This window comes from Crocodylus porosus, unplaced genomic scaffold (assembly GCF_001723895.1).
Source record: "Crocodylus porosus isolate Cpor-Errol unplaced genomic scaffold, CroPor_comp1, whole genome shotgun sequence".
Taxonomy (NCBI): domain Eukaryota; kingdom Metazoa; phylum Chordata; order Crocodylia; family Crocodylidae; genus Crocodylus; species Crocodylus porosus.
The window spans coordinates 6,440,074-6,468,031 of NW_017728934.1; the positions used below are offsets into that span (position 1 = coordinate 6,440,074).

At 48.2% G+C, this 27,958-nt stretch overlaps 1 protein-coding gene across 3 annotated transcripts; it reads left to right on the forward strand.

The window, feature by feature from the left end:
• The first annotated feature begins 212 nt into the window (after window positions 1-212).
• ADIPOR1 (adiponectin receptor 1) lies at window positions 213-22,496 on the forward strand. Of its 3 annotated transcripts, XM_019546404.1 has the most exons (8): window positions 213-320; window positions 3,920-4,149; window positions 5,276-5,392; window positions 6,533-6,704; window positions 9,941-10,127; window positions 11,713-11,900; window positions 19,336-19,529; window positions 21,644-21,772. In XM_019546404.1, the coding sequence occupies exons 2-8, from the start codon at window positions 4,009-4,011 to the stop codon at window positions 21,770-21,772; spliced, it is 1,128 nt and encodes a 375-aa protein (XP_019401949.1). In that variant the 5' UTR covers window positions 213-320; window positions 3,920-4,008. The 3 variants fall into 3 exon arrangements, with proteins under 3 accessions (XP_019401949.1, XP_019401950.1, XP_019401951.1); XM_019546405.1 differs by lacking the exon at window positions 213-320 and having other exon boundaries at window positions 4,009-4,149; window positions 21,644-22,496; XM_019546406.1 differs by lacking the exons at window positions 213-320; window positions 3,920-4,149 and adding an exon at window positions 5,555-5,645 and having other exon boundaries at window positions 5,278-5,392.
• The last annotated feature ends 5,462 nt before the right edge of the window (window positions 22,497-27,958 follow it).

Sequence of the window (27,958 nt, forward strand, 5' to 3'; positions counted from 1 at the left end):
CGGCGCGACGCTGCCCCAGGAGGAGACCTAGGCCTCCCAGAAGCGGCGACGCGGACACGAACCGCGAGGGGGCAGCAGAGTGCAGAGGCAGACGAATCGGAGCTCGGGGACATGCCACGTGACACTGTTATCCAATAGCGGCCAGGAGGCCCAAGCAGGACCGTCCGCAGCCTCGGAAGGCCTCACCCCCCCTTCCCCTCCTCCACCGGAAGTGCCGCTGCCCCGAGTCACGTGGCACGGGGCGGAAGTCGTGTCGGTTCCGGTGCCGCTGGTTGGAGCCGCCGCTGCTGCAGCTGCCCCTGCTCGGGATGTAGCGGCCGGTGAGTGCGGGGCGGTCGGTCCCCTTGTACGGTGGGTGCGGGGGCGGTCCCTGCGCCGGAGCCCGCACTCTCTCGCCGCCCTGGTTCCCGGTTACTGAGGTAGGGAGCGAGGTGCGCGGCGCCCGCAGCCCCCCCCGCCCCGCCTGGAGCCCGCACAGCTCCGCCGCTCCCCGGCGCTTCACGTCCAGCCTTCCCGCGAGCTGGCGTCGTGCCCGGCCCTACTCGGGTCCCGCCCGCCGCCCCGCGTCTTTGGGCACGGCGCGATGCCGCCTCATGCCCCGCCACCAGCATCACGGCTTGGCGAGGGCCCGCGCCCCGGCTGAGCCTTCGGGGCTGCCTCGGCCTGGGCTGGCCGCCTGCCTGCGGTCGTGAGAGCTGAGGCAGCACAGCCCGGCACAGGGAAAGAGGAGGTCACTCGCAGGCTTTGGGGCATAAGAGCTGTAAATTTAGCTGTTGTTTTTCCCTAATCTGCTGTAGTCTCCACTTGCTCTAATTGAATTACTGCAGCTGTTTAAATAGGAAAATGAGAGGGGCACTTCTGAGTGCGTTGCACAGCAGGAGAGTTGAGCTTCCTGGGCCTGGCTGGGGGCAGGTTCTGCGGCCCCCGCTCTTCCATTCTTTAAACACGGTGTCTGCCCCTGCTTCTTACTTGTGTGACTGCAGTTGGACCAGGAGCTGCAGCCCCCACCACAAGCCTTTCAGGAAGCAGCTTGTCCCACCCTCAGAGCTGTGGACTGGTTGAGGTTACAGCAGAGGTTTCCTGTGATCTGCTGATGGCTGACTGGCATAGGATCTTTGCAGCCGATGATTTACAGTTTGACATTTCATATGATTTCTGCCTGCTTTATAGAAAAGGGCTGTAAAATCGTCCTTCTGTTCACTCTGTCCAACAATTACATTGTGAAACTATCAAGGAAAGTGTTTTGTGCTTGAGCTGATAAAAACTTGTCAAGCTTGTGCCCTGATGGGGAAAAAATAATGTCTTTTTCACCCATGTAAATGAATGATTTGCCCATGGTGGAATGAGTAAAATTAATGTGCAAGCCAGTCATTTTACACTGTGTACTGTAGCACTTGGAGGCTCCTGTCACTGGTTTGATCTTTCTCTTCTTTTGGGATTTTGATCCATTTCAATATTTTAGGCTTTAAAAAAAAGGATGTCTACCTTCTGCAGGCCATAGGAGTGTTGTTATGGGGCAAGGTTACATTAACTGGGGTTTGCAGGACTTCACACTGTCACTTGTCAACTGTTCTTAGTCTGCAGAGTACTGCACAAAGGGTAAAAGCAAATGTAGGATCAGAATCACCACTGGCATGATCTGTCTGATTTTCAGTAATGCCCACAAACACCAGTAATGAATCAGGCCTGCTCTCCAGGGTGTTCTGGGGTTTTTTAAATATCTGCTTTTAGGGACTTTGCTTGATGCAAGAACCAGCTCTAAGATAATTATAGCTCTTACGGCGGTGTGGAGGTAATGCCATGCTGCCACCAGCAGCTTATAGGTTCCTGGAAGACCGTAAACTTAACTAAGGTGGGGTGACTGGGGCAGCATCCCCAAGTGCTAGAAGAATAACAGCTGTGGATGTGGCACTGACAGCCTCCATGCACTGCTGCCCTGTTATGCCTCTGCAAAAAGGTGACAAAGAATAAACTAAGGCTTTGCAGGAGAGGGTAAATATTTCTTCCCCATGGGGGTAGGGAAGCAATATGAGGTACGCATAGATCTGTGAAGATGGCTTGTACGAATGAGGGTTGAATATCCATAAAGCATAACCTGAACTCAAAGTTTCTTTGAGTGCATCCTGTGGTAGATAACAAGCCTCAACTGGTGGTACAGGTTTCCCTCCCTTTATGCTGTACATGCGTTCCTGGAAAACTGTGCATAACTCGAATTTGCATAAAGGGGCCGCACTTTACAATGTAACAAATAGGGATATGTTCCAAGACCTCAACTGTACTGAGCCCCAGACCATTTTTACCACTTTTACAAGGCAATTTTGATACTCACCTACAGCAGACAGTACACACAAGCAGAGGGTGAATGCTACCATAACAGGGATGGCAACTACAGAAATACGTGTTGCAGACAACGAGTGAAGACTACAGATCGACACAGGAGAGTATATTTTGGTGCGTGTCATTCCCACAGTACACCGCACAAAGCAGCTGACTGTGGGCTTCCACCACACTGATCGCATACGAGTGAATTTACCTTTCATCTAACAAATTTTTTGGTGTAAAAAGGGTCATTGCATAAGAGTGAATTTGCACATACAGAACCTGCATAAAGTGAAGGAAACCTGTACTAGGTCCTGAGCACCCTGCTTGGAAGCCTCAGCTGAGCAGAAAGGGCTGGTTATGCCAAACCATGCTAATTGTGTCATGTGACTCTGTGCCTACTTGTAACTCGGGTAAGGGCAAAGTGTCCGGACTATCCAGTTTTGCTCAGCATTTCTGTAGCCAAGCTTTTTCTCAGCTGCACAGACACTGTAGTGGTGCCAGCCCTCTCACCTTGCAGTCTGAGTACTTGAGGAAATATGTTCTCTGAGGGATTAAGGGTGGACAAAAAATAAATTACAGTGAGTTAAAAAGAGGTAGGGACTTAACCATGCATCAGCTGCCTACCTGCCCATGTGCATGTGCTTTCTCTGTGATAAATAGGAACTAAATCACAGTAACTAGCCCTCAACGAAATGGGAGATTAAGATAATGCTATTTAATTTTCACTTGCTTCAGAGTAAGAACGTGCACTCAGATGGTTGCCATGAAGCAGCTGATGTATAATAAGTCCCACTCCCTTGTAAGTCACTAACTTGTTTATCTATTCCATGAGTGACTTGCTGGAAGTCACCAAGGCTTCTGAGGGCAGAGCCAGGGCCCTTGCTTGCATTTGCTGTTGTAATTGCTGGTTTATGGGATTTGCTCCCCTAACCTTGCAGTGGTCTTAGTGCATAATGATGAGACTTTCTGTTTAAACTGTGTGGTCTGCGTTGCCCTTGCTTAACATTTCTGCCTGCAGGTTTTCCTTGCGTACTTAGGAAGTAGTCCCTGTCTCCCCCCTTCAGAGCACGGGTTCTCACTTTTCTGCTCCAAGATGGCCCTTAGATTCCCAGTAAAAGCTTCAGTGTGTAGGTAACATGCTCATCATTGTGTTTATGAATGCAGGTTTTCTGTGGGTATACCCAAACTTTGTGAATTCTTCCTTGCTCATGTACTCATTTTAATATTACAGTGACTGAAAAGCTTTTCCCCTTTGAGATCCTTCTGCTGAGACTTTCTCCTTTTGAGATCTAGTGGCCCTGTAGGCCACAGGTTTTTGGCTGTTGTCTTGGACTTGCTTCCTCTGGGAGGTCAAATTCTTTAGGAGCTTTCTGTTAGCAAAGCAACAGAGAAGTTTAAGGCCAGTGAGAAGAAGATTCTGAGTTGGGGGTTCAAATTGCATATTGCACTCCTTGAATTCTGTTCAGGCTCTCTGGATCGTGTACTTCACAAACCTCAGGCTGCCACATGATAATGCAGGGTGGGAGGGACTGCACTGCACTGTGGGACTTGGAAAAGGACAGGTGTGCAAAGTTACTTGTATTGCTTTTGTTCCTAGTTTGAATTTCCAAGGAAGCAGAGGTGACCTGCTGCAAAGTCTCAGCCTTTACGCAAGTTGAAGTTCATCAGGATTTGTTTGTTGACCAGATGTCATCCCGGAAAGCATCAGCAACCAACCAAGGAAATGGACTCTCCAACAGTAACCGTGAAAGAGGTCATCTGGAGCTGGCTGAGCTGGGACCACTGCTGGAAGAGAAAGGGGACCAGGGACCTTCCAGTTCAGCCAATGTAAGCCACAGTCCACCAATGTGTACCCAGGCCCCTGGTGTCTGGGCAGCAGTGAGAAGTCTGCACACCAAACCCATTCTACAACTATTTCTTCCTATAACTTGCTTCACAACTGACCACTGTTGCTGAAGATGAGCAGAGCATCTTAATGAAATGTGCCCCTGCACTCATCAGAGTTACAACTGGATACATTCCAGGTTTCTTAGTCTCTCAACACTGTCCTTGTGGATTAACCCAGAAATTAGCCTATTATCTCATTAGCAGCTTGGAGGCTGGAGTTTGGAAGGGTGTGTGGTTTGGGTTCCCTGCAATACACTGTGTTGTCTAAGGCTCTGAACACATTATACCACTGCAAAGTAGATGTTAAATGCTTAGAAATCCAAATGGTGGTGATTTGCACCTACTTTGTGGCGATCAAAGTGATTTCAGAGTGCCTAGCCTGAAACTCTTATTTTGTTGTATAGACTTCAACCTGCTGTGAGCAAAGAGTTCCTAGCAGATTGCTGCCTATGGGCTGCCAGTCTCCTGTTTGCATGATAGTGTCAGCCGGGATACATCATGTGTGCCTGCTGACAGTTCTGCCTGCAAGTGAATTGAGTGCCCTTAACAATCTGTAACAAGCAAGTTTGTTCATTCACTGCTTTGTGGTCCTTGAGGCTAGGGATCCTCTGTAAAATCCTGTTCATAATGGGAAGGAAGGGAACAACAATCGGAGCCTGTAAAGGCAGATTGCTCACAACAGTCTCTCTGTGGTAGAGGAGGATTGAAAATGCGCTGCTTCCATTCTTTAGCACTTCTGCTCTGGCTGGGAGGCAGTGGAGACAATCCTATTCCCTGGCCTTACCTCCTTTGAAACTTGAGTGGCTGTTTCAGGCTGTAAGAAGGAATATCCTTCACTGTAATCCTTGCTTTAAGAATAAATCTGGGTTTAGACTGCCTGGGATGTTTAAGATGGTAACAGTTTGTCCAAGGTCTCTTAGAAGGTATGCTGCCTCTGTATAGTCTGAAAGTCCTAACATCTCATAGTTGGAGTACTTCTGCAGTCTTCAGAGTTCTTTGTGCCTTATCAGTCCTTCCTGTCTGTGCTGTGGTTTCAGTGACACTGTGATGCCATCTGTCCCTTTAGGCTGATGACCCACCATGCACGGTGACCCAAGAAGAAGAAGAAGAGGAAGTTCGTGTACTAACTCTGCCTCTACAGGCTCATCATGCCATGGAAAAGATGGAGGAGTTTGTATATAAGGTATAGTTGTCTCATAGCAACTCTAAAGGCTCCACTTTGGGAGGACAGTGGAGAGGGCCCACTGTCATGGGCTCTGGGCCACTGTTCTGTGCACCCACTAAGTCTGAGGCATTATGCTGGTTCTGGGCCTGGGGCTGCAATGTGGCTAATCTTCCCTGTTAGTAGAACGCCATGGATCTGGGTGGCTGTAAAATCAACTGCTTGGACTGCCACTCTAGCACAGGCAGGTGGCCTGAACCAAGAGCTGTCAACAGTGAGTAATGTGGTAAGTGAATCATGGCAACTATGGATTGCAGTTTTTTTCCAGTTTCTGCCAATGCCCTAGATCCAGCATTAACTCCACATACAGTTCGGAGAATGCAAATGGACCCATCTGTTATACACCCATCTGTGGGTGTACAACTGGGATGGCTTGGCTGTGCCTGGAAGTATCAGGTGCTGTGTGATGCCTTGTCCCTAGGCTACCTCAGCCAGCCTCTGTTAATTATAGACCCTGGGGTACAAGGGTGCTGGCTTTCTACATAACTGCTCTGCTCGCATGCTTTTTTGGGATTAACCAGGAGTTCAGTGTCAATGGGATTTTGAAGCCCTGCTCTCCAGCTGTGAAGAGCTAGTGCAGTGACTATGAGCACTATAAAAGCCCTGTTGCCTAGAAATAGGGCCATAGTGATCTCCCAATATAACTTCCAACTTGCGTTCTCTTTCTGCTGATATGTCAGAATGCTCTTCATAGCAGTTCCTGTGTAGGTCATGCCCTAGCTAGTAGCATAGCTTCTTATGGTGTAAAAGGCCCAAATTCTGAGAGTACAGATTGCCTCTAATCTCACAGAACTGATATGTAGGGATTGCTCTCTACTCCACTGACCTTGCTCAGCTTTGGGTTTTTTGAAAAGTAATTTTGCAGCAGTTAAACTTGTTGCTAATCCCATATCCCCAGAGGAGAGTTAGAAGGGCTGTTCCAGCACTACCTTCATAGAGAAGGGATTTGCTGGTTTTGGCTATAATTTATAACTTCAGATGCCAAGAAGCCACGATGATGAGTGCCATGAATGTGGTCCTAAGCCTACAGGAGGGAGGGGCAGCCACGCCATGCCGAGGTTGCCAGTTGGATAACTACCTGTGTGGGTTGGTATATTGCAGGTGTGGGAAGGGCGCTGGAGGGTGATTCCCTATGATGTGCTCCCAGACTGGCTGAAGGATAATGATTACCTCCTGCATGGACACAGACCCCCCATGCCGTCCTTCAGAGCCTGCTTCAAGAGCATCTTTCGAATACACACAGAGACGGGCAACATCTGGACGCACTTACTAGGTGACTAAAGGCGAGCACTAGTTCTAGGGATGATGGATATTTTTGTGGTACCACTTATACCACTCTGCCCTGGACCATGTCAAAAAGCGAGGGTCCTCCCCTGAGGGCATACAACGCCTTCTGGCTCTGTCTGTTTTCACCTATGTATTCAACTATGGTAACCTCCTCCCTCTTTTTATCCTTGAAAAGAACAAAAACAGCTCTGGCAGAGTCCTACCTAATGAGAGACTAGAGGGAGCCCATGAAATCTTGTTATGGTCACTGCCTCAGCCTGAGGAGTGCATGTGTACGCTTGGGTTAGGGTTGTTTCCTGTTCCTCAGGGAGCTGTAACCACTGTTTTAATCTTGGACTCCTGTGGCACCTACACATGCAGCAAGGCTGCTCCAGCTCACAACGTGTCAGGGCAGACTCAGTTAATTGAGTCTGCTGGAGCCTGATAATTACCACACTCCAGCAGACTCCAGCATCATATGCATCAGTGTTCCCATGCTGAAAAATGGCAGCGGGAGTGCTTTAACTGAAGCTTATATGAGCTTTATTTAAAGCGTCACTGCTGCCATTTTTTAGCATGGGGACACTGATATATGTGATGCTCTGAGCACTTTAATTAGAGCTGCTCTTGGCACTAATTAAAGTGCCCCCCTCTAATTAAAGCACCTCCATCCCTCCCCTCCCAAGCACATGCATAAATGCTCCTGGGTCTGTTGTGTCAGATTGCTCACTGGACTTGGTCACTGCATATGCACCCCTGGGGCAGAGCTGACAAGGCAGTAACACTTCTGCCTGCAAGGGGAACTGATTTTGGTGGATTCCCATTAGTTCATGTGAAGACACTTCCACACTTCCATATTCAAAGTCTGTGGTAAGCCTGCCAAGCAGAACACCTAGGATTAACTGATCTCCGTGAAGGTGACTGCAGTTTCAGGTCCCATTGAAAACAGAGGAGAATTTTCTCTTTATCCGCACCCAAGCACTGAAAATAAGGGAGGTACTGAGTTACTAGGTCCTTTACTTATCTAAGAGCCTCCCACCACTCTCACAGTTGCATGGTCTTGGCCTGATTATGAGATTCCCAGAACTTTTGCCTCACACAAAGGCTGTGTTTGGAATGAACTTTGACAGGTCAGAGTTTCATGGCCTAATCTTTTGAGTGTGGAGGCAGCTTCTCCTTCATCCAGAGCAAACAGGTTTAGCTTCTGTGGCGATACTGGAAGAAATAGCTTGGTTCACCTCTAGGGATTAAGTTGCTATCACTGCAGCCAGGTTTGTTACCTGTGGGTGAGTGACCTGTCTGTCATGAGAATTAGCTATTAATAATGTGATAAGGACCAGAGGGCTCTTACCCTTGGGGGGAGCTGAGATTTTTGTCCATGCTCCCCTATAGCACTCTGGTGGACACAAGCTGCTTGACCAGAAGTCTGGAACAGCCAGAGTCCTGGTCAGGTGGCAGGATTTCTTCTCCAGTGTTTAGTGCTGGGCAGACTGGAAGAGGGGACCTTGCCCTCAAAGAGCGTAGTCTGATAATTGTTACTGCCACCTCACCTGCCAGGCAAGCTGTTGCTCACTTCAGTCTTAACCTGAGGCTGAGGACTGGGTGTCAGTCTCCTACTTCACTGTTCCTATCCACACTGCATTCCTTGCCTCTTCTCAGCCCTTTTGCCCTAGCTGGTATTTGGAGTTAGGAGCGTGCAGAACCAGTAAAGTGCCTACTTTTCCTGAAAGACTGTGGAAACCAGGGGCCTTAAGGGAATTTGGGCAGAGGCCAGGTCTTGCACCTGCTATCCAGCCAAGTGCTGATCAGTGTACCCAGGCTGTTTAATGAAGGTCAAATTAGCAGTTTCTTTTCAAGGGAGGGAAGCACACTCTCTAGGTATAATGAAATGTCTCAAAACAACCATGTTTCCCACTGGCCACCCTGATCCAAGATCTGGGGCAGCCTGGCATCCTCTCAGACGGTCAGTTCCTGAGAGCCATTCAGGAAGGTCTCCATGCTATAGGCCATTCTTCAAGGCCTCCAGGGGGGCCGTGCCTTGGAAAAGCCAGAGTCCATTGTTGCCAGGGACTGAGTGGTGATGGTCTAAATGACCAGCCTAATTGTCAAGTGGCAGCTGCTCTTCTAGGACATGTAATCTTGAGTTCCACAAGCTGATAGTGTTGCTAAAGTCTCTAGGACAGGGATGTCAAACTAATCTGGCCCCATGGGCCAGATGAGTGGCACAGGACCAATCTGTGGCCCACATGCTGGATCCAGTGCTGGTGCTGCCTGCTCCAGGACTGCACCGCCCACAGTGCCCCCTCTGGTTGTTCCAGGATGAGCCATGTGTCATGCCTGCTTGGCATGAGCACCCGCACCCTTATATGCTGGATCCAGTGTCCATTCTGGCTGGTCTGGGACTGTACCACACATGGTGCCCACTCTAGGACCCATGCTGCATGAAGCTCACATCCTGGATCAGCCAGAGCAGGTTCTGCATGCAGCGCGGTTCTAGAGTGGATGCTGCCAGCTCTGGATCCGGCATGCAGGGGGACTCCTGGACTGGCTCTAGGTGGCTTCCATGTGCATCACAGGTTCCAAATCAGGTGCCACATGCGGTACTTTTCCTGGGCCTTATGCATAGGGCTGATCCAGAATGCGCTGTGTGGTGTGTGGGTCAGCTGAGATTTAGGGCCAGCACTATGAGCCAGATGATGTGGCTGTGCAGGCCAGATGCAGCTTGTAGCCTTATCTTTGACACCCCTGCTCTGGGGCAGACAGCTTAGACTTTACCTGACCCCATTTCCCCCATCCAAAGAGCAGAATGGCCAAGGAACATCTGCTCTAAAATGCTAGTTGATAGTTCAGCAGCTCCCCTACTGCCCCCTTGCCCTATTGCTCTTCTCTTAGGAAGATTCAGGAGAGTCAGATGCTGCTATTTTCATTCCCTTGGCAGACAGCGAGCTTCCCTGTTTACAGAAATGGGTGCAGGGCCCAGTAGTGCTCTCCCTGGCTGCAATGACTTGCTGCTCTGAGCAGTTCTCTGGTGCTGTGTTCTTTTGTTTAGAGTTGCTGACTCCTGCTGCCCCTAATCCCCCCTACCCAGGTCAGTTTAGAAACAACCACTCACTTCTGCAGCTTATTCTTACTTTCCAGATATGACGTTTAATGTGCTCCTGTGGGTAGATGATGTAAGCGGTCCCCATTGGCTTGCTTTCCGCCTCCCAGCTGCTGATTGACCATTTGGTGTGTTGACTACAGGTTTTGTGTTGTTCCTCTTCCTGGGGATTCTGACCATGCTGAGGCCCAACATGTACTTCATGGCCCCTCTGCAGGAGAAAGTGGTGTTTGGAATGTTCTTCCTTGGAGCAGTGCTATGCCTCAGCTTCTCCTGGCTTTTCCACACTGTCTACTGTCATTCGGAAAAGGTTTCCCGGACGTTTTCAAAGTGAGTTGATTGAAGTAAAACTGCTGCAAAATTGTGTTCGGTAGCAGATGCTTTTACCTTGTGTGGCAGCCTTTCTTTCATAACTTAGCCTAGCTAAGTTTGGTTGAAAATGACAAGTTAACTGAACCTAAACTGTGATAGCCAAAATGTTTAGGTTTCAACAGAATCGAATTCAGTGCAGGGCTCTAGGGGATCTTTAACTGGGCTCCTGTGTGTTTGTTCCTGGAGGGGGGGTGCAGAGAGGTGAAGAATGCCTGGCTTGGGGTTAGATGTGGTTGGCAGATAGGCTTGAGCCTGGGGACCCTGAGATCCCCCAGCAACTTCTGAGTGAATTTCAATGTTCACAGGGAAGCTCACAAGAATTTCTGTTCCTGAGCAGCCCCAATACCAGGGAGCTTCCAGTTTGTTGGATGTTTTGAAAATAAAATTGGTTTCAATCCAAACCAAATGAAAAAAAAAAAATCTGGTAAACTGGGAACCTTGGTTCTCTGTCAGCTTTATTAGCAATATTTTGAGCACCGCCAAGAGACAAGCTATCACCAGAACTGCACTGTTAGCAAGGCTTTCGGTTTAAGGCCTTGTTCACATAGCGAACAGAACAAGGGCTTTAACCGGCCTGAGTGCTGTTTGGTGTCATATCCTGTCCAGTCTGCTTTGTATGCATGCTATGGCTCCCCGGGCCTGCTTCTATATAGTGGGCTCTGCTGTACTTGGGGATGGGCTCCCAAACTGCTGGTGCTACTCACCCCAGAAATAGGCTTATTTTTTAATGGTAACGTGATTTCTGGTTATGTAGGTTTAAAGCAGCATTTCGCAACCCATAGGTCATGACCCAAAAGTGGGTCGCAAGAATATATAAAAGGGTTGTGAACAAACTTTAAAAATGGATTCTCCTTTAAAGAAGAAAAACATGGGAAAGTGTGGCTTTTCCCTTGCAGGCTGGCAGAGTTTAAGCCTGTGAGGAGCCCTCTATGTCCCACATATGCCCTGCTCCACACACTGGGGGCAGGGGACAGTGGATCAGGAGTGAAGAGTACTGGGTCAGAACTGGCCACTGATGTTTACAAATGGGTCCTGGTAAAAATATGTTGATAACCACTGGTTTAAAACACTTTGGAATGGAAGTTCCAATAACTTCTCAGGCAGACGAGGCCTAATACTTGTAACACCCTGCTCTACTTGCTCAGTTCATACCTACCTCAACATTTGTGAAGTCCAGGAAATCGCTTTTCATCCTTTGCAAACAATTTGAATTTAACTTGTATCCATACAAGCTTCAAACTTGGATTCCCAGACCTACTGTCACAGGCTTCTCACCAGATGCTTCCTGAGCGTGTGAACATAATCCTGTCCAGTGTATTGCCCCAGTTCCTCCCAGCTGCACTCATACAGACAATCTGAACAGCTCTTAACCAGCTGTATTACATATATGTATGAAACAGTGAAATCTCTCTGCACATGGAAAGTCACTTGAAGTTGCTATGACATGGGGGTGGAAGACATGAGCATGGGAGGGTGAAGATGCAGGAGTGGGACACATCTCCAAACTGACCTGCGGCTTTTTCTCTCTGTGGCTGCTTTCTAGATTGGATTATTCCGGAATAGCACTGCTGATCATGGGTAGTTTTGTCCCATGGTTATATTATTCATTCTACTGCTCACCGCAGCCTCGACTCATCTACCTCTCTATTGTCTGCGTCCTTGGCATTTCTGCAATCATTGTTGCCCAGTGGGACCGGTTTGCAACGCCCAAACACAGGCAGACAAGAGCAGGTAGGAAAGCCCTTCGTTCTGCTGTGTGCCACAGGGCTCACATATGGGGATCCTGGCTTTTTAGTGACCTGGAGGGACATGGGGCTTATGTCTCTACATCTCTGCAACAGATGGTAGCTCCACAAACTCTCCATCTTCTGCCTGAAAGAAGTATTTGTAGCTAAGGCATTTGAGTAGGATTGGGGTTTGCTTCCTTGCTTTGCTGTGCACTCTCTGGGTCTTATCCACCATTTGGAAGATGGGGACCTTGCCTGGTTAAATGCAGCATAGGGTGCTTGTGGGAGCCACAGACAAGATATAATGTATATATGCATAAAGGCAAGTTTCTGTACACCAGTGGACTCCACTGGCTCTCTGGGAGTGCAGACTTCTATATCTTCCAATGCATCTAGCCTCCAGCTGTGCATATTGCATTGCGGTACAGCATTGGGCAGAGAAAATTATTGTTAATAAGTAAAATCTAGGTAGACAGACCTTTCACACAGCATGTGCAAGTGCTGCTGGGAACTGGCATGCTGGAAGAAGCCTGCCATCTGGCTGCTAGTGGTATTCTAGGTGAGGAAGGGTTGCTATAACCATTGATACTAGAATCTCTCTGAACTCGCTGACTTTGTTCCATCACCATCCTCTTTCCCTAATAAGTCAGGAATTCTACATTCTCAGACCAGCTGCAATCACTGAGCCCATCCCTGCTTCCATTTGAAGTCAAAGACAACTTTTCCCATCACAGAACCTGCAGTGCCTTTTCCTCAACCCTCCTCCTTCCCCACATGAGGCTTCTGCACTTAGTCAACTATTGCCTCTGGGTAGCAGGAGCTCGTCGGCTCAGGTTGCTGTGTGTAGTGGTGATACTTTTCCAGAACCGACCCCTTGTTCCACCAAGGACAAAACTCTCAACCCATAGGAGGAAGGAACACCAGAGAGGTGAAGAGCATATGCCCCTGCTGCCCCCAGGGCAGCCCTTGCCAGCTATGTCCTGCAGGGGACTTGTTTCCTGCCTTTGGCTGGAGAACACTGCTCCTATTAGACCTGTTAATGAGAACTGGGATGAACTGAGAAACAGAGGAAGGTGCTGAGCCATGTTGGACTGGGAATGCAACTAGCCTGAAGCCACCTCTGCTTTCCCACTGCCTGAGTTCAGACTCTCTGTGCCTGAAGCATACTTTATAGTGGGTGCATGGTGGAAATCTGTACAACACTGTCTCCTTTGAGAAGCATGAGGTGAGCCCTGGCATTGAAAGCAGCCATGGGTGTGGTGATTGCTGCATAGGTGCAGACCTGCCAGAACCCAAGCTGTAGCTGGCAGTAATGTTGCAGGACCAGCAGTGGTCCCTGGGAGCTGGAGAGCAGACTAAGTGGAGAGGTGTGAGGTACAGGCTGGGGAGGGGATGGGGAGTGAAAGGCACTGAAGCTTTTTCTCCTCTTATGCTATGGGTTTTGAATCCCTCTGATGTCAAGCACAGGCTGCCTGCTAGGCCCAAGTCCAGGAGGCTGCTGCCTTGGTTTCCACCACTGTGGAAAAAGTAGGTAGCCTGATTTTAAAATAGCAGACCTGTAAGTGCTAGTTGGAAAGCCATAGAGGCTGCTATAACAGGGAACTCCTTTCTCTGTGCAGTGGTTTGGCAGCCAAAAACTGGAGCTCAGTTACAGAGGAGCAGCTCACTTTGGCGTGTGTACCCATGCCATGCCCATGTTTGAGTACATTTATACTTAGTCAGCTGCTGTCTTGCTTTGTCTGTGGGGCTACTGCAGGGCTTAGAGCTGCTGGCTGCAGTCATTTGTACCCACTACATCTCAGTTGAACTGCTTTTGTTGCGCAGGTTGCAGTGTCCCAGTGTGGTGCTCCTGACCCAACATGCTTATCAGACTGGCATTCGTGCAGCCTGCTTCCATGCAGTTGTTATGTTGGAAACCAATAACAGGACTGGGCAGGGTTCTTTCACTCTCTTGCTGTGACTCTGTCCTTTTCCATTGTCCATTAAAACACAGTATAATATGCAACCCCCTGAGGCTGGATTAGAGGAGGGGATTGTGTATCTGTGGCCTGATGCCCATGAAATACAAATTCTGTCACTGCTGTTCTGTTTGAAATCTGGAGAGAGATGCTCCTGAGTAGGGGCGCACTGATAAAGATTTTCTTGGCCAGTACCAATAGCCGATTATTAACCAGCCATATCGGCCGATTCTGATCCAATAGCTGATTTACAGAAACGCAGCCTGGCAATGTGGAGAGCTGAGTCCAGCTGATAAGTGTATGAGGGACGTGGGGTGGGGGGTGGGACAGATTGAGGTCACACAGTGAGGGAGGGAGTGGGGCAGGGGTAGGTGCTGCCCAGTCAGGGTAGTGAATGTGATCCTAGGGTGGGGAGCAGAACAGAGTCATGGGTGGCTCCCCACTGCTGTGTGAACCCCTAGGGGAGGCATGGGGGGCATGCACCCTTCCCTCCCCCCCAGATTTGTGTGTGGGGCAAGGACAGACTGTTTGTGGGCTCAGGGTCATGGGGTGCACTGACCTCTTCTTGGTGGGGGCTGGGGTGTGGTGGGCAGGGGTGGTGCAGGCTCAGCTGTGTGGGCTGGGCAATAGCAGTGCTGGAAGGAGTGGCTACAGTGGGGTTGAAGTGAATTTTAGCCTCCCCCTGTCATCACCCTTGCTTGGGGCACTCTGCTCTGCTGCCTCTCCCATGCACAGCCACTCCAGGCCTCCCAAGAAAAAGGCAGCAGAGTGGAGCGCCCTGAGCAGGGGGGCATTTGGAGGGCTATAGCCACCCCAGAATTCGTCCTACCCTCTCGTAGCCCACCCTTGCCCTGTGCACAAATCCAGGGGGCATGTGCCTCCCTTGGGGGTGCACGCAGTGGAGGGGAGCTGCCTTCCTCTCCCCCCCATCCCCCCTCCCATGAGCTGCCCATGGTTTTGTCCTGCCTTGGGGTTGCATTTACCACCCTGGCTGGGCAGCGCCTGCCCCTGCCCCACTCCTGCCTCACTGTGAGGGCCTCAATTTGCCTCCCCACCTGACTTACAGGCTGGGTGCTGCTCTCCAGGCTGCCTGGTTGCATTTCTGGCTGCATGCATGCACACAACATTTATCGGTGACATTATTGGCTACACAGGCCAAAAAAAGCTGACGGACGATAATGTTGATTTTTCTTTTGTTGCTGCTAACCCAATATGCAACCGATATATTGGTGCCCCTTTACTCCTGAGCTGCGCAGTGCAGTGTTACAGAGGATAGACAGAATGACAAGATTGGGAATGCTTCAGAACTATCCTGAAATGGAATAGCTCATCCCTGGCCCCCAGATCCCATTTCTGTGAGAGCTTGAGTTCTTTCACTACTTGTCTGTTGCTCATTTATACTCATTGTATTGACTTCTCTGTTTTAATTCCTCTTCGTCCAGGTTCCACACCCCAGCAGCAGTTGGCAATTTTAAGGGCAAGCTGCCTGGCTGGTAATGATTAGCTTAATCTGCACAGGTCAAAAATTGAGTTCATTCCGCTGAACCAAAGTTAATTCTGCTGAACTTCTCTAGGTACAACTTACCTGTCAAATCATTTGAGCTGTTGTTCTTAAGGTCCCCACTACAAAGTGTTCATAGATTCATAGATTGTAAGGGGCTGGAAAGGACCTTGCAAGATCATTGGGTCCAGCCCCCTCTGCACTAGGTAGGAAAGACAACTGGGGTCAGATGATCCCAGTGAGGTGACCGTCCAGTTTCCTCTTGAAGATTTCCAGGGTAGGTGATTGCACCATCTCTGAAAGGAGTTTATTCCACAGTCCTAACTGTGAAGAAGCTTTTCTTAGTGTTAAGCCTGGAACGGTCTTCCAGAGGTTTGTAGCTATTACTCCTGGTTTTCTCCAAGGGTGCCCTGGTGAACAGTTGTTTGCTGAGCCCTTGATGCATTTCCCTGATATAGCAGTAAGATGGTACCAAGTTCTCTCTCAGCCTTCTCTTTTTTAGGCTGAAGAGACCCAAGTCCCTCAACCTTTCCTCATATGGCTTGGCTTGCAAGTCTCTGATCATACGGGTGGCTCTTCTCTGGGCTGTCTCAAGCTTTTCCACATCCTTGTTAAAGTGCAGCACTCAGAACTGGACGCAGTACTCCAGCTGCGGTCTCACCAATGCTGAGTAAAGTGGAAGAACCACTTCCTTGGTTTTGCTTGAGATGCATCGCCAGAGTATTGTTTGCCCTGCTGGCTACAGCATCAAACTGATGGCTCATGTTCATACTATAGTCTATTATTACTCCTCGGTCCCTTTCAGTCATAGTGTTAGTCAGTTTGGCACCACTGATCCTGGAAGTATGTTTGGGATTGTTCTTCCCCAGATGGAGCACTTTACACTTCTGAGTGTTGAATTTCATTTGGTTCCGATCTGCCCAACTTGCTAGCCTGTCTAGACCTGCCTATATCTGTAGCCTATTTTCAAGCATGACCACGCTTCCCCTTAACTTGGCATCGCCCACGAACTTGGCCAGATAGTTCTTCACGCCCACATCCAAATCATTGATAAAGATGTTGAAAAGTACTGGACTGAGCACAGACCCCTGAGGGACGCTGCTGGCCACTTCTCACCAGGACAATACAGATCCATTCAGGAGAACTCTCTGGGTCCTACCCTGCAACCAGCTTCTTACCCACATAACTGTCAAGCAGTTAAGCCCACAATCCTCCAATTTTCCCGTGAGAATAGGATCAAAGTCCTTTTGGAAGTCTTAGGTATACAGTGTCGACCTCCTCTCTCTTATCCAGGTGGCAAGTTACTTGTCGTAGAAGGAGATGAGATTGGTAATCCAAGACCTGCCCACAACAAAGTCATGCTGGCTATCGTTCAGAATCCTACTTTCTGCAAGTGTATCACACACAGACTCCTTGATTAATTTTTCCAAGATTTTCCTTGGGATAGAAGTTAGGCTAATAGGCTAGTTGCCCAGGTCCTCTCTCCTCCCCTTCTTGAAGATTGGCACAACATTGGCCCACTTCCAGTCTTCAGGGACCTCCCCCAAGCACAACAATCTGACTTAGCTGAGTGGTGCTCCCAAGAGATGTCTGGGTAATTGAAGTTGCCCATGACGACCGTGTCCCGTGCACGTGTGGCCTCTGCCAGTTCTTGAGAGAACTCCAGATAAAGCTTCTCCCCCTGGTTTAGTGGTCTGTAGTATGCACCTACAGTTAGGTCAGTCTCACCGTGCCCTTCCCCTCCCTCTGAAGTTCAAACCAGATGGTTTTGGGTCGCTCTTCTTAGGAGCTGATGTTGGCCTCCAAGGTAGTGTATTGCTCCTTCACATAGAGCTACACCTCCACTTTCTTCCCTACTCTGTCTCCTCTGTGCAGGGTGTAGCCCTCTATGGCTATGCTCCAGTCATTTGAGGAGTCCCACCAGGTCTCCATAATCCTTACTAGATTATAATGCTCACTGGAGAGTAGGAGGGCTAGCTCCTCCTGTTTGTTCCCCATGCTCCTGGCATTAGTGTACAGGCATCTGAGTCCTACAACTGAGACCCTTGATTTCCTGTCACGCTGAGGGAGAACCATTCCCTCAGCTCTTGCAAGAGTGGCTTTCCTAGTGTCCCCAGCTTCAGAGCTTTCTTGTGTGCCAGTCCCTGGGCATGCTCCAGTCAGTGTTTCCCTGTCCCCTGGTGATCTTAGTTTAAAGCCTTATCTAGAAGATCAGCCATTCTGGCTGAGAATAGGGACCTACCCCTCTGAAAGAGGTGGATGCCATCCCTTCCCAGCAGTCCTTTGCAGTGTGGTCAAAGAAACCAAAGCCCTCTTGGTAGCACCACCGCTGGAGTCAGCTCACTTCGACACATCCTTTCCTCTTAGGTCCATGGCCCGCAACCAGGAGCACAGAGGAAAAGACTACCTGCGCCCCTGACCTCTTGAGCCCGGTAGTCGCTCATGACCTAGTGCGGATTACTCCTAGCCATGTCATTTGTGCCCATGTGGACAAGGAGCATGGGAAGTGGTCGAAGGGCCAGACAAGCCTAGGGATTCTCTCCACAACATCCTGGATGTGGGCCCCAGGGAGGCAGCAGACCTCTCAGGCCCATGGGGTCCAGATGGCAGATGGGTCCTGCAGTGCCCCGCAGGAGGGAGTCCCCCACCACCACCCTGCGTCTCCTCTTGGGGGTGACAGTTCTCTGACTACCTGCCTCCTCCTCCAGTGTCTCCATTGGAGCCTCCTTATGCGTGGTGAGGGGAGCATACCTGTTGTGCAGTGCCAGGGGAGGGGCAGCCCTAGCCCTGCATGTTCTGGAGCCTGAGACCTGCCATCTTCCAGGTAGCTCCAGGTGGGTCTTTTCAGCCAGCCTTCTTGTTGGCCACCTTCTCCTCTATCTTCTTCTCTTCTTTATTCTTCACAAGAAGAGCCTGACTAGTAGTTATCAATCTCCTGCTCATGGGCCCTGATGGCACGGAGTCTGCCTACCTGGGCCTGGAGCTCAGTTACCTGGGACTCCAGGAACCTCACTAAGGAGCATACCCCACAGTGGGGGTAACCTTGCTCCCATTACCAGTTGCTGGCAGCTGTGCCAGGCAGCCCCCAAGCCTGGTTCCAGGGGCTCTGTCTGGGTGGAGGCCTCAGTGGTGCCAGGGAAGGGAGCACCAGTTGGGGCTGAGGTGGGAAGCCACAGGGTACAACATGTCCCCACCATTGTATGGTAATAGGCTATGCTACTACCCACAAACTGGCCTGTGAACTGCCTGCAGTCCTGAATGAGACGTATGGGAGGTTTTCTCTTTGCATAATTTAAAATTAGCTGACAGGACTAGGCTGAAATATTAAAAGAAGTCCCCATTTGGTCTTGGGAATGGAAGTCTTCATCTGGAAAAAAGCTATTTCTCAGAACTGTGAATGGATGAAGTCTGCTGCCTGCATTTAGGTGTGAGGTGCATTCTGTCAGCTCTAGCAGCAGAGTATTTTCCATGCAGAAGAATATTCAATGGGTGGCTCAGTGAATTGTGGATTGGACAGAGGTGGGACTAGAACACCGAAAGTAATGGTTTTTGATTTCATATCATATTTCAATATTTTCCAAAGTAGTTCCCATTTGACTATTGGCAGATTTATGAGAAGTCCAAGCTTAGTCTAGGTTCTTGGTAGACAGGTGCCCACACTGAAATTTCATCTTTTATAGTCTGTACTGGGAAGGAAGGGGTGGGCAGTAAGATCTACATGATCTACCCAGGTCCTTATGCTGGTGCACTGGCTCTGATATATTGGCTCACCCAGAAGGGGGCCTTTCCTAGAACAGCTTTGAGGTATGGTGACAGGGCAGAGATGGCTACTTCTAGCAGCTCTCCCCACACTGAGCTTGGGTGCAGGAACCTTGTATTTGATGGTCCTGGGAGTAGTGTGGCAGACTTGGGGCCATGTTCCCTCTGGCTCTATTTTGACCAAAGACTGAGTATTTTCCATGTGTCTCTTGTCTCCCCAGGAGTGTTTTTGGGGCTGGGGCTCAGTGGCGTTGTGCCTACCATGCACTTCACCATAGCAGAAGGGTTTGTAAAAGCAACCACCGTGGGCCAGATGGGCTGGTTCTTCCTCATGGCCGTGATGTACATCACTGGAGCAGGGCTGTATGCTGCCCGCATTCCAGAGCGCTTCTTTCCTGGCAAATTTGACATCTGGGTAAGTACAGATTTCACCAGAATATGTGGAAGGGCCCAAGAGGCAGACTAGCTTGTGAGCAGAGTGAGACAGGTAAAGGGAACATGAGAGATGCATAAACAATGAGATGAGTCAGTCAAAGGAGAGCACTGGAAATTTCAGCCACGGGCTTGGTGGGAGGAGAGTTAGTCTCTGAATCCTAGGATCTGCCTGGGAAGTAGACAAGGTAGGTAAATAAGGGTTGGAGCTGCTTGGTGCTTTTGTTCAGTCACAGAAAGAGGTTGTGGCTATGTCATTGTGGGAGCTATGGCCCTCTTAGACTGCAGGGTGCCTTCTGTCTGTGGGAAGTGGTATTGGCATGTACTGGAAGATAACTTGCTGTCAGCCAAAGGTACAACAAACAGCTGGGCAGCAGTCACTACCAAGGAGCAGGCTGTTCCAGCTGGCCTGCTAGAAAGTTTTTCCTCTATCCAACATTGTACCAAGAAAACCCTTAATGCCCTGAAAAGACCCTCGTTGTATCAAGCCAGTAGAGCGATAGTCAGGAGAGGTGAGACTAGACCATAAAGTCCTGCCTTGGAGCTCTATTCGGACAAGAAACTCCACGTTCTGTGACACCAACTCCTTTGGAGCGCATGGTGAAGGATGGGATTGTTCAAGGGTGTGTTCTTGCTGGGCAGGGGGTAGAGGTAAACAGCAGAGGAGGAGGTGAGGGGAGAGAAAACAGATTAATCCAACTGTCACTCAAGTACAGGGCCAACTTGCAGGGCTGCCTACCTACTTCAGTCACCCTGCAGCATTTGGTTTTGGGGATTTGTATGGTCCAGGGGTCAACAACCAATGCCATTATGAATGCAAAATTTTCCAGTCCCACTTCCCATTAGTCCCTTTGCTTTATTCACTTTGAAGCTGGAGTCTTTCTTTCCTTTGCCCCAGTTGCCATGGGGAGTTCATGTGCAGTAGTAATGTCCCTTTTGGTTTCATCTGGGGGGCCGTAAATGCCCTGGGGGTTACCTGGGTATAGGTTGTAGCTGTGTTGGTCTAAGGGCATAGGCAGATTCTTTGGATAAATCTGATATCTTTTATTAGACCAACTCAAATAGTTTGGAAAAATTTTTCTTTGCAAGCTTTTGGGTATAAATGCCCTTTGTCAGGCCTGTTCCTCTTTCCTATCCAGTGGCCCTGCAGCCTTAAGCCATTTGGGCTCCTCTGTCAGTATGGTAATTGTAATTTGTTTAGATCTTGGCCATGGCTTGTGTATGGATGGAAACTAAAATCTGGTGGCTTCCTTCCTGTTGACCCCAGCTGCTTGTTTGGGGGATGGACTGAACTGTCACACCCAGTCCCACCTAGAAGGCAGCTGATACTTCCCTCAGTTAAAATTTCATTGTCTAGTTCTGCTTGTGGTGGTGGAGAAATTTTTTAGTATCCCAGTGTTATCTCTAGTAAGAGAGTGAAGTAGCCCAATATTAGAGATTATAGGAGAATCCATTTGAGGAGGGCCATTTCCCTTCTGCACAAATTACCCTGTCAGTAATGGTTTGAGCTGTTGGGGGTTGATTGTCAGTTTAATCTCTAATTATTTGAGCCCATGCAAACAGCAGCTCTGTCAGCTAACCCTCTGAAAGGTGGGGTGGTTCTTTGCCTGAAGTGTATCTAATCACCGCATGTATTAAATAAATAAGAGAATTGACCTTAGACAAACAACTAGTTTATTGAGTGCACACTAAACACTTAAAACACTGTAATTGTTAATAACAAGTGGAATAATTAAACACTAAATGAAACTGCACCAAACAGGCAGTAAACAACAACGTCCACATAAAAATCCTAAACAATCCTAAAATCCCAAAAGGTCTGAGGGGAAACGGTATTAATAAGAGCGGAGAGTTTTATTCAGATTTCTTTCACAGATCTCTTCCTTGGAGGCTATAGGTAAGTATCCCACATCACCCTGCTTAGAGATCAAAGGGTCTGTTGCAAGGAGGCCTCAAATGAAACCATGACCCATAACCTTTGTCTCTGGTGCTACAATACATGGGTCATCAGGACAGTTCACTCCAAAAGACAGCCTCTCTCATGTGGTTGGTTCTTTGCCTTCTTGTTGGTCTAACCTTTTTTTGCTTTCCCTTCAGTTCCAGTCGCATCAGATCTTCCATGTGCTCGTGGTGGCTGCTGCCTTTGTCCACTTCTATGGGGTCTCAAACTTGCAAGAATTTCGCTACGGACTTGAAGGGGGATGTACAGACGACTCTCTCCTGTGAGAGCGTCTAATGATTTTAGTACAAGCTTCCTAAGTGCTTTTTAAACTACGTCTTTGCTAAAATCAAAGGAAGACTCTAAACCGTTTGGAGTTTTTTAAAAAGAAAAATTCATTAGCAACATCTGTAATGACCAAGTCTTTGCATACCCTCCGAGTGATTTGTTGGGATTGCCAGTGGTGTCCAGTGGGAAGAAACAAGCTTGACCATTAGTCATCCCTTCTGGAGGAAAAAGAGAAACCATCTTCTCCAGACAGTGTTTTAACCACATTAGGATTTTTCTTACCTTTTCAGGAATTTTTATTTCTGGAAGCAAAGGGTGCAGATAACCTGCTCCCTATCTTAGCAAAGTAGCCTCATTTTTAGACCACTTCTGGAGAGACTAAAGTCATGTGTTATCAGTTCAAGTTCTGGATATTCCGCATATCCATAGCAGCAGAGCTGCCTTGGCGATTGTCTGGAAGCCCATAATGCTAATGCCTGGCAATGGTGTACACAGATTCATGTAACTTAAGTTTTAATTGTCTTTTTCTTGATAAAGCAATGTAAACTTAAATGAGAGAATATTTAATATTTAATACTAAGCTTTAAAGAGACTTGCTGCCACTTCAGTGTACCTGGCTCCAGGGCCATCTGTGGTAGTAAAGGAAGGACAGTATTTTAGGGGAATGTAGAGCTGCTGTAGTCCATTGAAATAAAAAGGTCAATAGTTATTGTCTTGCTAGGAGCCTCTGTCTCGTTTTGTCAGGTTCCTGGTGAAGATTATACTAATCCAATGGTTCTTAACCTTTTTAGACTCAAGGCATCTCTTGAAAATTGCTAGCTCTTAACATTCACTCAGTGTTTGACTATGGAAAAAGAATAGAGTCATTGCTTTGTTGCTGAGTATACCAGATCAATAGTGCTAATAATTTTGATGCTATAAATTCCTGTTTTAAATCTCTGGGTTTATCTTATGGGATCTGTACACCTAACACTCTGTTTGAGAATCAGAGTGGGGCCTTTGTGTACCAAGAAGCCCTGCTCTGCACTGTCTTCTAGAAGGAGTGAAAGGATAGCTTCTTCCAGGGATGGCCCAGACTTCAACAATGTCTGCAAGCCCAACAGAGGTCTGTAGCTCTTGTACAGAAGCAGGACAATGAGCACGGAAAATTTTGGTAATGGCCAAAATTGGAGGCTTCACCAATTCTTATCTGCACTTATCTAGATTCAGGTTTAGACTAGAAGTTCCTCCAGGCCTCTTAATTGGTTCTTGGGGCCAAGAGTGCAGGTGTACACAAAAGGGGGGCAGTTCTTAGCTCCAGGATATTGGTCAGAAAGTAACAGTAACTGAATTACTAAAGAAGTGACCACCCTGTAATAAGTGGAGGGAAGAATACAGGAACTTAAGGCAGATGCTAGAAAATAGCCTGCTTCAAAGACCTTAAAGTTACATAGGATGCATGGAATATGGACCAAAGAGGAAGTAAAGTCTTCAGACTGCTTAGGCATAATGGAACAATCCTAAAGTCTCAGAGTGTATGTACTTCTGAAGAGGTAGTACTAATGTCACATCTGTACTTGATTTGTCCCAACTTATTTCACACCTCTATGTAGACTAAGTTGGGTGGAAAGCTGAGTGATGCTATGGATCAAGAAGAGATTTAGGGAAGGGAAAGAAAAGTGGGTGAGTTGATCGTTTTTCATGGTGGCACAATGTTAACATCATAGTTCTTGTATCCTGTAGTAGACCCTTTGTTTTGATGTATAAAATGTATAAGTAATTTCAAAAGGAAGGTTGAGCTAGGTGTCGTTTGGCAGATGACTTGAAGTTATGCATTTAGAACTGTGAGGCGCCTTAAATCAATTTGCACATAAATTATTTGCTGTTGTGTTAATCTGTAAGAGAGGGAACGTGAATTACTTGTACACACTTCACAGAGTTCTTAAATTTAAGTGTTGTTTGAGTCATCATTCCCACAGGTTAGGGCTCTTTGCTCAATGTGTGCAGCTGCAAGCAAAAACAGAATGTAAAAATACCCAAAATATGGGCTGATAAATACAGACAAGATTATAATGGCACTCTCAAAGTGATGATTTGCCTTCATTTAGAATTCTGTGTACAGTGCTGTCATCCCCATTTCCATAGCTGGATACCACATACTCTTGAACATAGAAAACAGTTTGTTTTTTGAAGGCAGAACAAAGGGAAAAAAATCTTTCATTGTGGTAAGTAACTCTAGGGAGCTGCTCATTGTTCTGCTCCTTATGGCTCACTGCAAATTTTTAGTTTTACCTGGTGACCAGCAAAACTTGCCCTTACTGTATTTCCCACATATAGTTTATAACCTAATTTCCTTAAAAACCTGACCATGAGAGTAGCCCTCCTCTGGACCCTCTCAAGGTTAGTTAGGTTCTGTCCCTCCCCTCCAATGTGCCCACTTCTCCCCACATCTTTGTGTCATCAGCAGATTTGGACAGTGTACTTTCCATGCCCACCTCCAAGTCACTAATAAAGATGTTGAATAGCACAGGCTCAAAGACCAAGCCCTGGGGAACTGCCCACATCCCTCCATGTCAAAAATGACCTGTCCACCACCACTTTCTGGGTGTGACCATCAAGCTAATTTGTCACCTATTTGATTGTGTAGGGATCGATGCCACACTCGCCTTGGTTTTTTTTTTTATGAGAATGGGGTGAGAAACGGTGTCAAAGGCTTTCTTGAAGTCCAGGTAGATGACATCCACCTCAGCGCCCACATCCAAGGACTTTGTGACCTGGTCAGAAAAGGAAACAAGGTTAATAAGGCAGGATCTGCCCGCAGTGAACCCATGTTGGTTGCCCCTGAGCATTACCTCCCATGCTGGGCCCCTGCAGATGTGGTCCTTGATAATCTTCTCAAAGGTCTTCCCAAGGACTGAGGTAAGACTAACTGGTCTATAGTTACCTGGGTCCTCCTTTTTCCCTTTCTTGTAAATGGGGACCACATTGGCCCTTTTCCAGTCCTCTGGGACCTGGCCAGAGCACCATGGGCGCTCATACAACCATGCCAGGGGCCCTGCTATGACCTCCGCCAATTCCCTCAGTACCCTTGGATGAAGAATATCTGGACCTGCTGATTTATACACATCCAGCTCCTCCAAGCGTTCCTTAACTAAATTGTCTCTGACCCTAGGCATGGCATCTTGTCTCCCGGGCCTGTCCATAATCCTAGTGGGGGACTTGTCCCAGTCCCTGCTCAGAAATATGGAGGCAAAGAACTCCTTGAAGAAATCAGCTTTTTCCTTTCCTGCAATCACCAGATTGCCATGCCTGTCCTGTAGGGGCCCCAGGTTACCTGGTGCTGCCTTCTTACTCCCTGTGTCTTTGAAAAAGGACTTTCTGTTATCCTTAATTCTGGTTGCCAGCCCTAGTTCCATCTCTGCCTTGGCCTTCCTAACTGCCTCCTTGCAATCATGAGCAACAGAGGGGTAATCCTCCTTGGTGATTTTTCCTTGCTTCCACAAATTGTATGCCACCTTTTTTGCCCTCATGCCCTCCTGGATGCCTTACTAGCCAAGGGGGCTTTTTAGCACTCTTGCCCCCTTTGGTTTGCATTGGGACTGACTCCCTCTGAGCTCAGAGGATCATCTTCAGGAACAACCACCCATCCTGGACTCCCATCTCATTGAAACTCCAAGTCCTCAATGTCTCTCTTACTAATCTTGTTAGCTCATTGAAGTCGGCCCTCCTGAAGTCAAGGATTTTTTTGCCTTACTGCTTGTTTCACCACCCTGCACCAGATGGTAAATTCCACCAGATGATGGTCACTAATGCCTAGATAGTCAGGTACCTGCAGATCCCTCACCAGATCATTGCCTGTGGCAAGGACCAAGTCCAGCAAGGCATTTCCTCTGGTGGGATTATGTACCTCCTTGGTTAGGTGGAGGTCCTGTATGCAGGCTAAAAACCTGCATGAGCGTTTAGACCTGGCTGACTGCTCCTCCCAGCAGATGTCTGGGTAGTTTAGGTCACCCATGACAGCCACATCCCTTGGCCTTACAGCCTTCGTGAGCTGACCTGACAATTCCAGGTCCAGCTCATGGTCCTGGTGAGGCCATCTGTAGCAGATGCCCACTATCGAGTCCCTTTCCCCACGACCCCCTTGCATTCTCAACCAGAGCACCTCAGTTTTCCCCTCTTCTGAACCCATCCTGATCATCAAGGATGTGTACTGCTCTTTAACATAGAGCACTACACCCGCCTCCCCCACCCTTTTCTCTCTACTATCATGTCTGTACAACCTATAGCCCTTGATGTCTAATGCTCAGTCATGGGTAGAATCCCACCAAGTTCCTGTAAGCCCAACCAGGTCTGGGTTTTTGCTAGCTAGCAGGAGGGTGAGTTCCTCCTGCTTATTCCCCATACTTCTAGCATTTGTGTAGAAGCAATTGAGACCTCCTGTGGGTGTCCGTGGTGCCCTCTTATTTCCAAGCTTGCCTGGTGTGCTTGTCACTTACTGAGTTGTTCCTGCTCACATGGCCTCGCTTGATGTCAAAGTATCCTCCTGTACCTCTGCATCCCCATCCCCCGACAAACCTACTTTAAAGCTCACTGTATGAGATCAGCCAACCTGGAAGAGAAAACACACTTGCCTTTCAGAGGGAGATGTAGCCCGTCCCTCCCTAGCATGTCTCCTGTGCGAAAGTGTGGGTCATGGTCAAAGAATCCAAAGCCCGCCTGGTAACACCAGCTCTGAAGCTGCTGGTTGACCTCTCCGATGCAGGCCTTGTGGCACCGTCCATGTCTGCTCACCAGAAGAACAGATGAGAAAACCACCTGTGTTCCTGTCTCCTTAAGCTTGGCTCCCAGAACCTTGTAGTCTCTCATGACACAGCCCAAACTGCTCCCAGCTGCGTCATTAGTGCCCACATGGATGAGGACCAAGGGGTAGTGATCAGAGGGCTGGATGAGTTCTGGGATCATCGCTGTGACATCCCAAATCCGAGCTCGGCAATGGTCAGTGAGTCTAAGAGAGTTGGGCATTTAAATGGATCAAAAAACTAGCTGGCATTGCAATGGCTTGCTTTAACATTATTATTGGCAGTTCCTGTTTTTAAAAGCTTGAGAGAGATTTCATGGTGGTAGATTATCCCATGTCTGCTGTTGGGGGCTAGCTGTGAAGTAGCTGTTGCAGCCATTCAGGCACAAGAGGCTGGGCTGCTCTTTTATCCCTAGGTATGTCTTCTTGGGCACACAAAGGTAAGCAGTTTGTTTTGGACCCAAGAGGAGGGTGCTCTTAAGCCCTAGGACTACCTCACTTGGAGCATGAGGCAGGCCTAGGATTCACTACTGGAACATGCTGAGCTTAGATCCAATAAAAGGCTTTAAGCACCTAAAACAGGACTTTGGGCAGCGGTGTCCAAAACCTGTGAATCAAAAAGAGCCTTAACATAGCAGCTGAACCTGGGAAATGTCGATCTTCTACATGATAGCCTGACAACTATAGCTTTTACTGGAGACCCAGATACACTGCCGTTCTCAGCTTGAAGCACTCATGCTCCGGGGAAGGGTAGGATTTCAAACAGGCTTCCTTTGTTCAGCATTTCTTGTTGATTACCTGTAGACAACTCCTGACCACACATGGAAGCATTTTTTTTATCTCCTTTCTTAGGTGCTTGCTTAACTCTCCCCAAATATAAGAACATAAGAAATATTATCCTGGGTCAGACCAAAGATCTGTCTAGCCCAGTGACCAGTGCTCTCAATAGCAGAGAGCAGGTGCTAAGTAAGTAGCACTGCATGGGGGAGTATAGGCACATAACTGGTAGTCAGCTTGATTCCAGAGACCCTTTTTTGGACCTGGCCTTCAAAGACTATGAGATACATGGAGGTTAAGACCCATATATAGAAAAGAATATGGGGCTAAAGAAACCATTAACTGGTAGTGTTCACACTTCAAAAGAAATGTCAACTAATAGGATTCAGAAAAAAACAGGCCTCAGTAAAAAAAGGGAAGAAGCTATGTTTGTTGATAAAGTTAATAAACCAAGCTAAAGAAAAGGCTGAGAAGCAACTTATAGTTTCATAGTTTCTAGGGTCGGAAGGGACCTGAGCAGATCAGCTAGTCCGACACCCTGCCATGGCAGGAAAGAGTACTGGGGTCAAATGACCCCAGCAAGATGTTCATCTAACCTCCTCTTAAACACCCCCAGGGTAGGAGCCTGCAC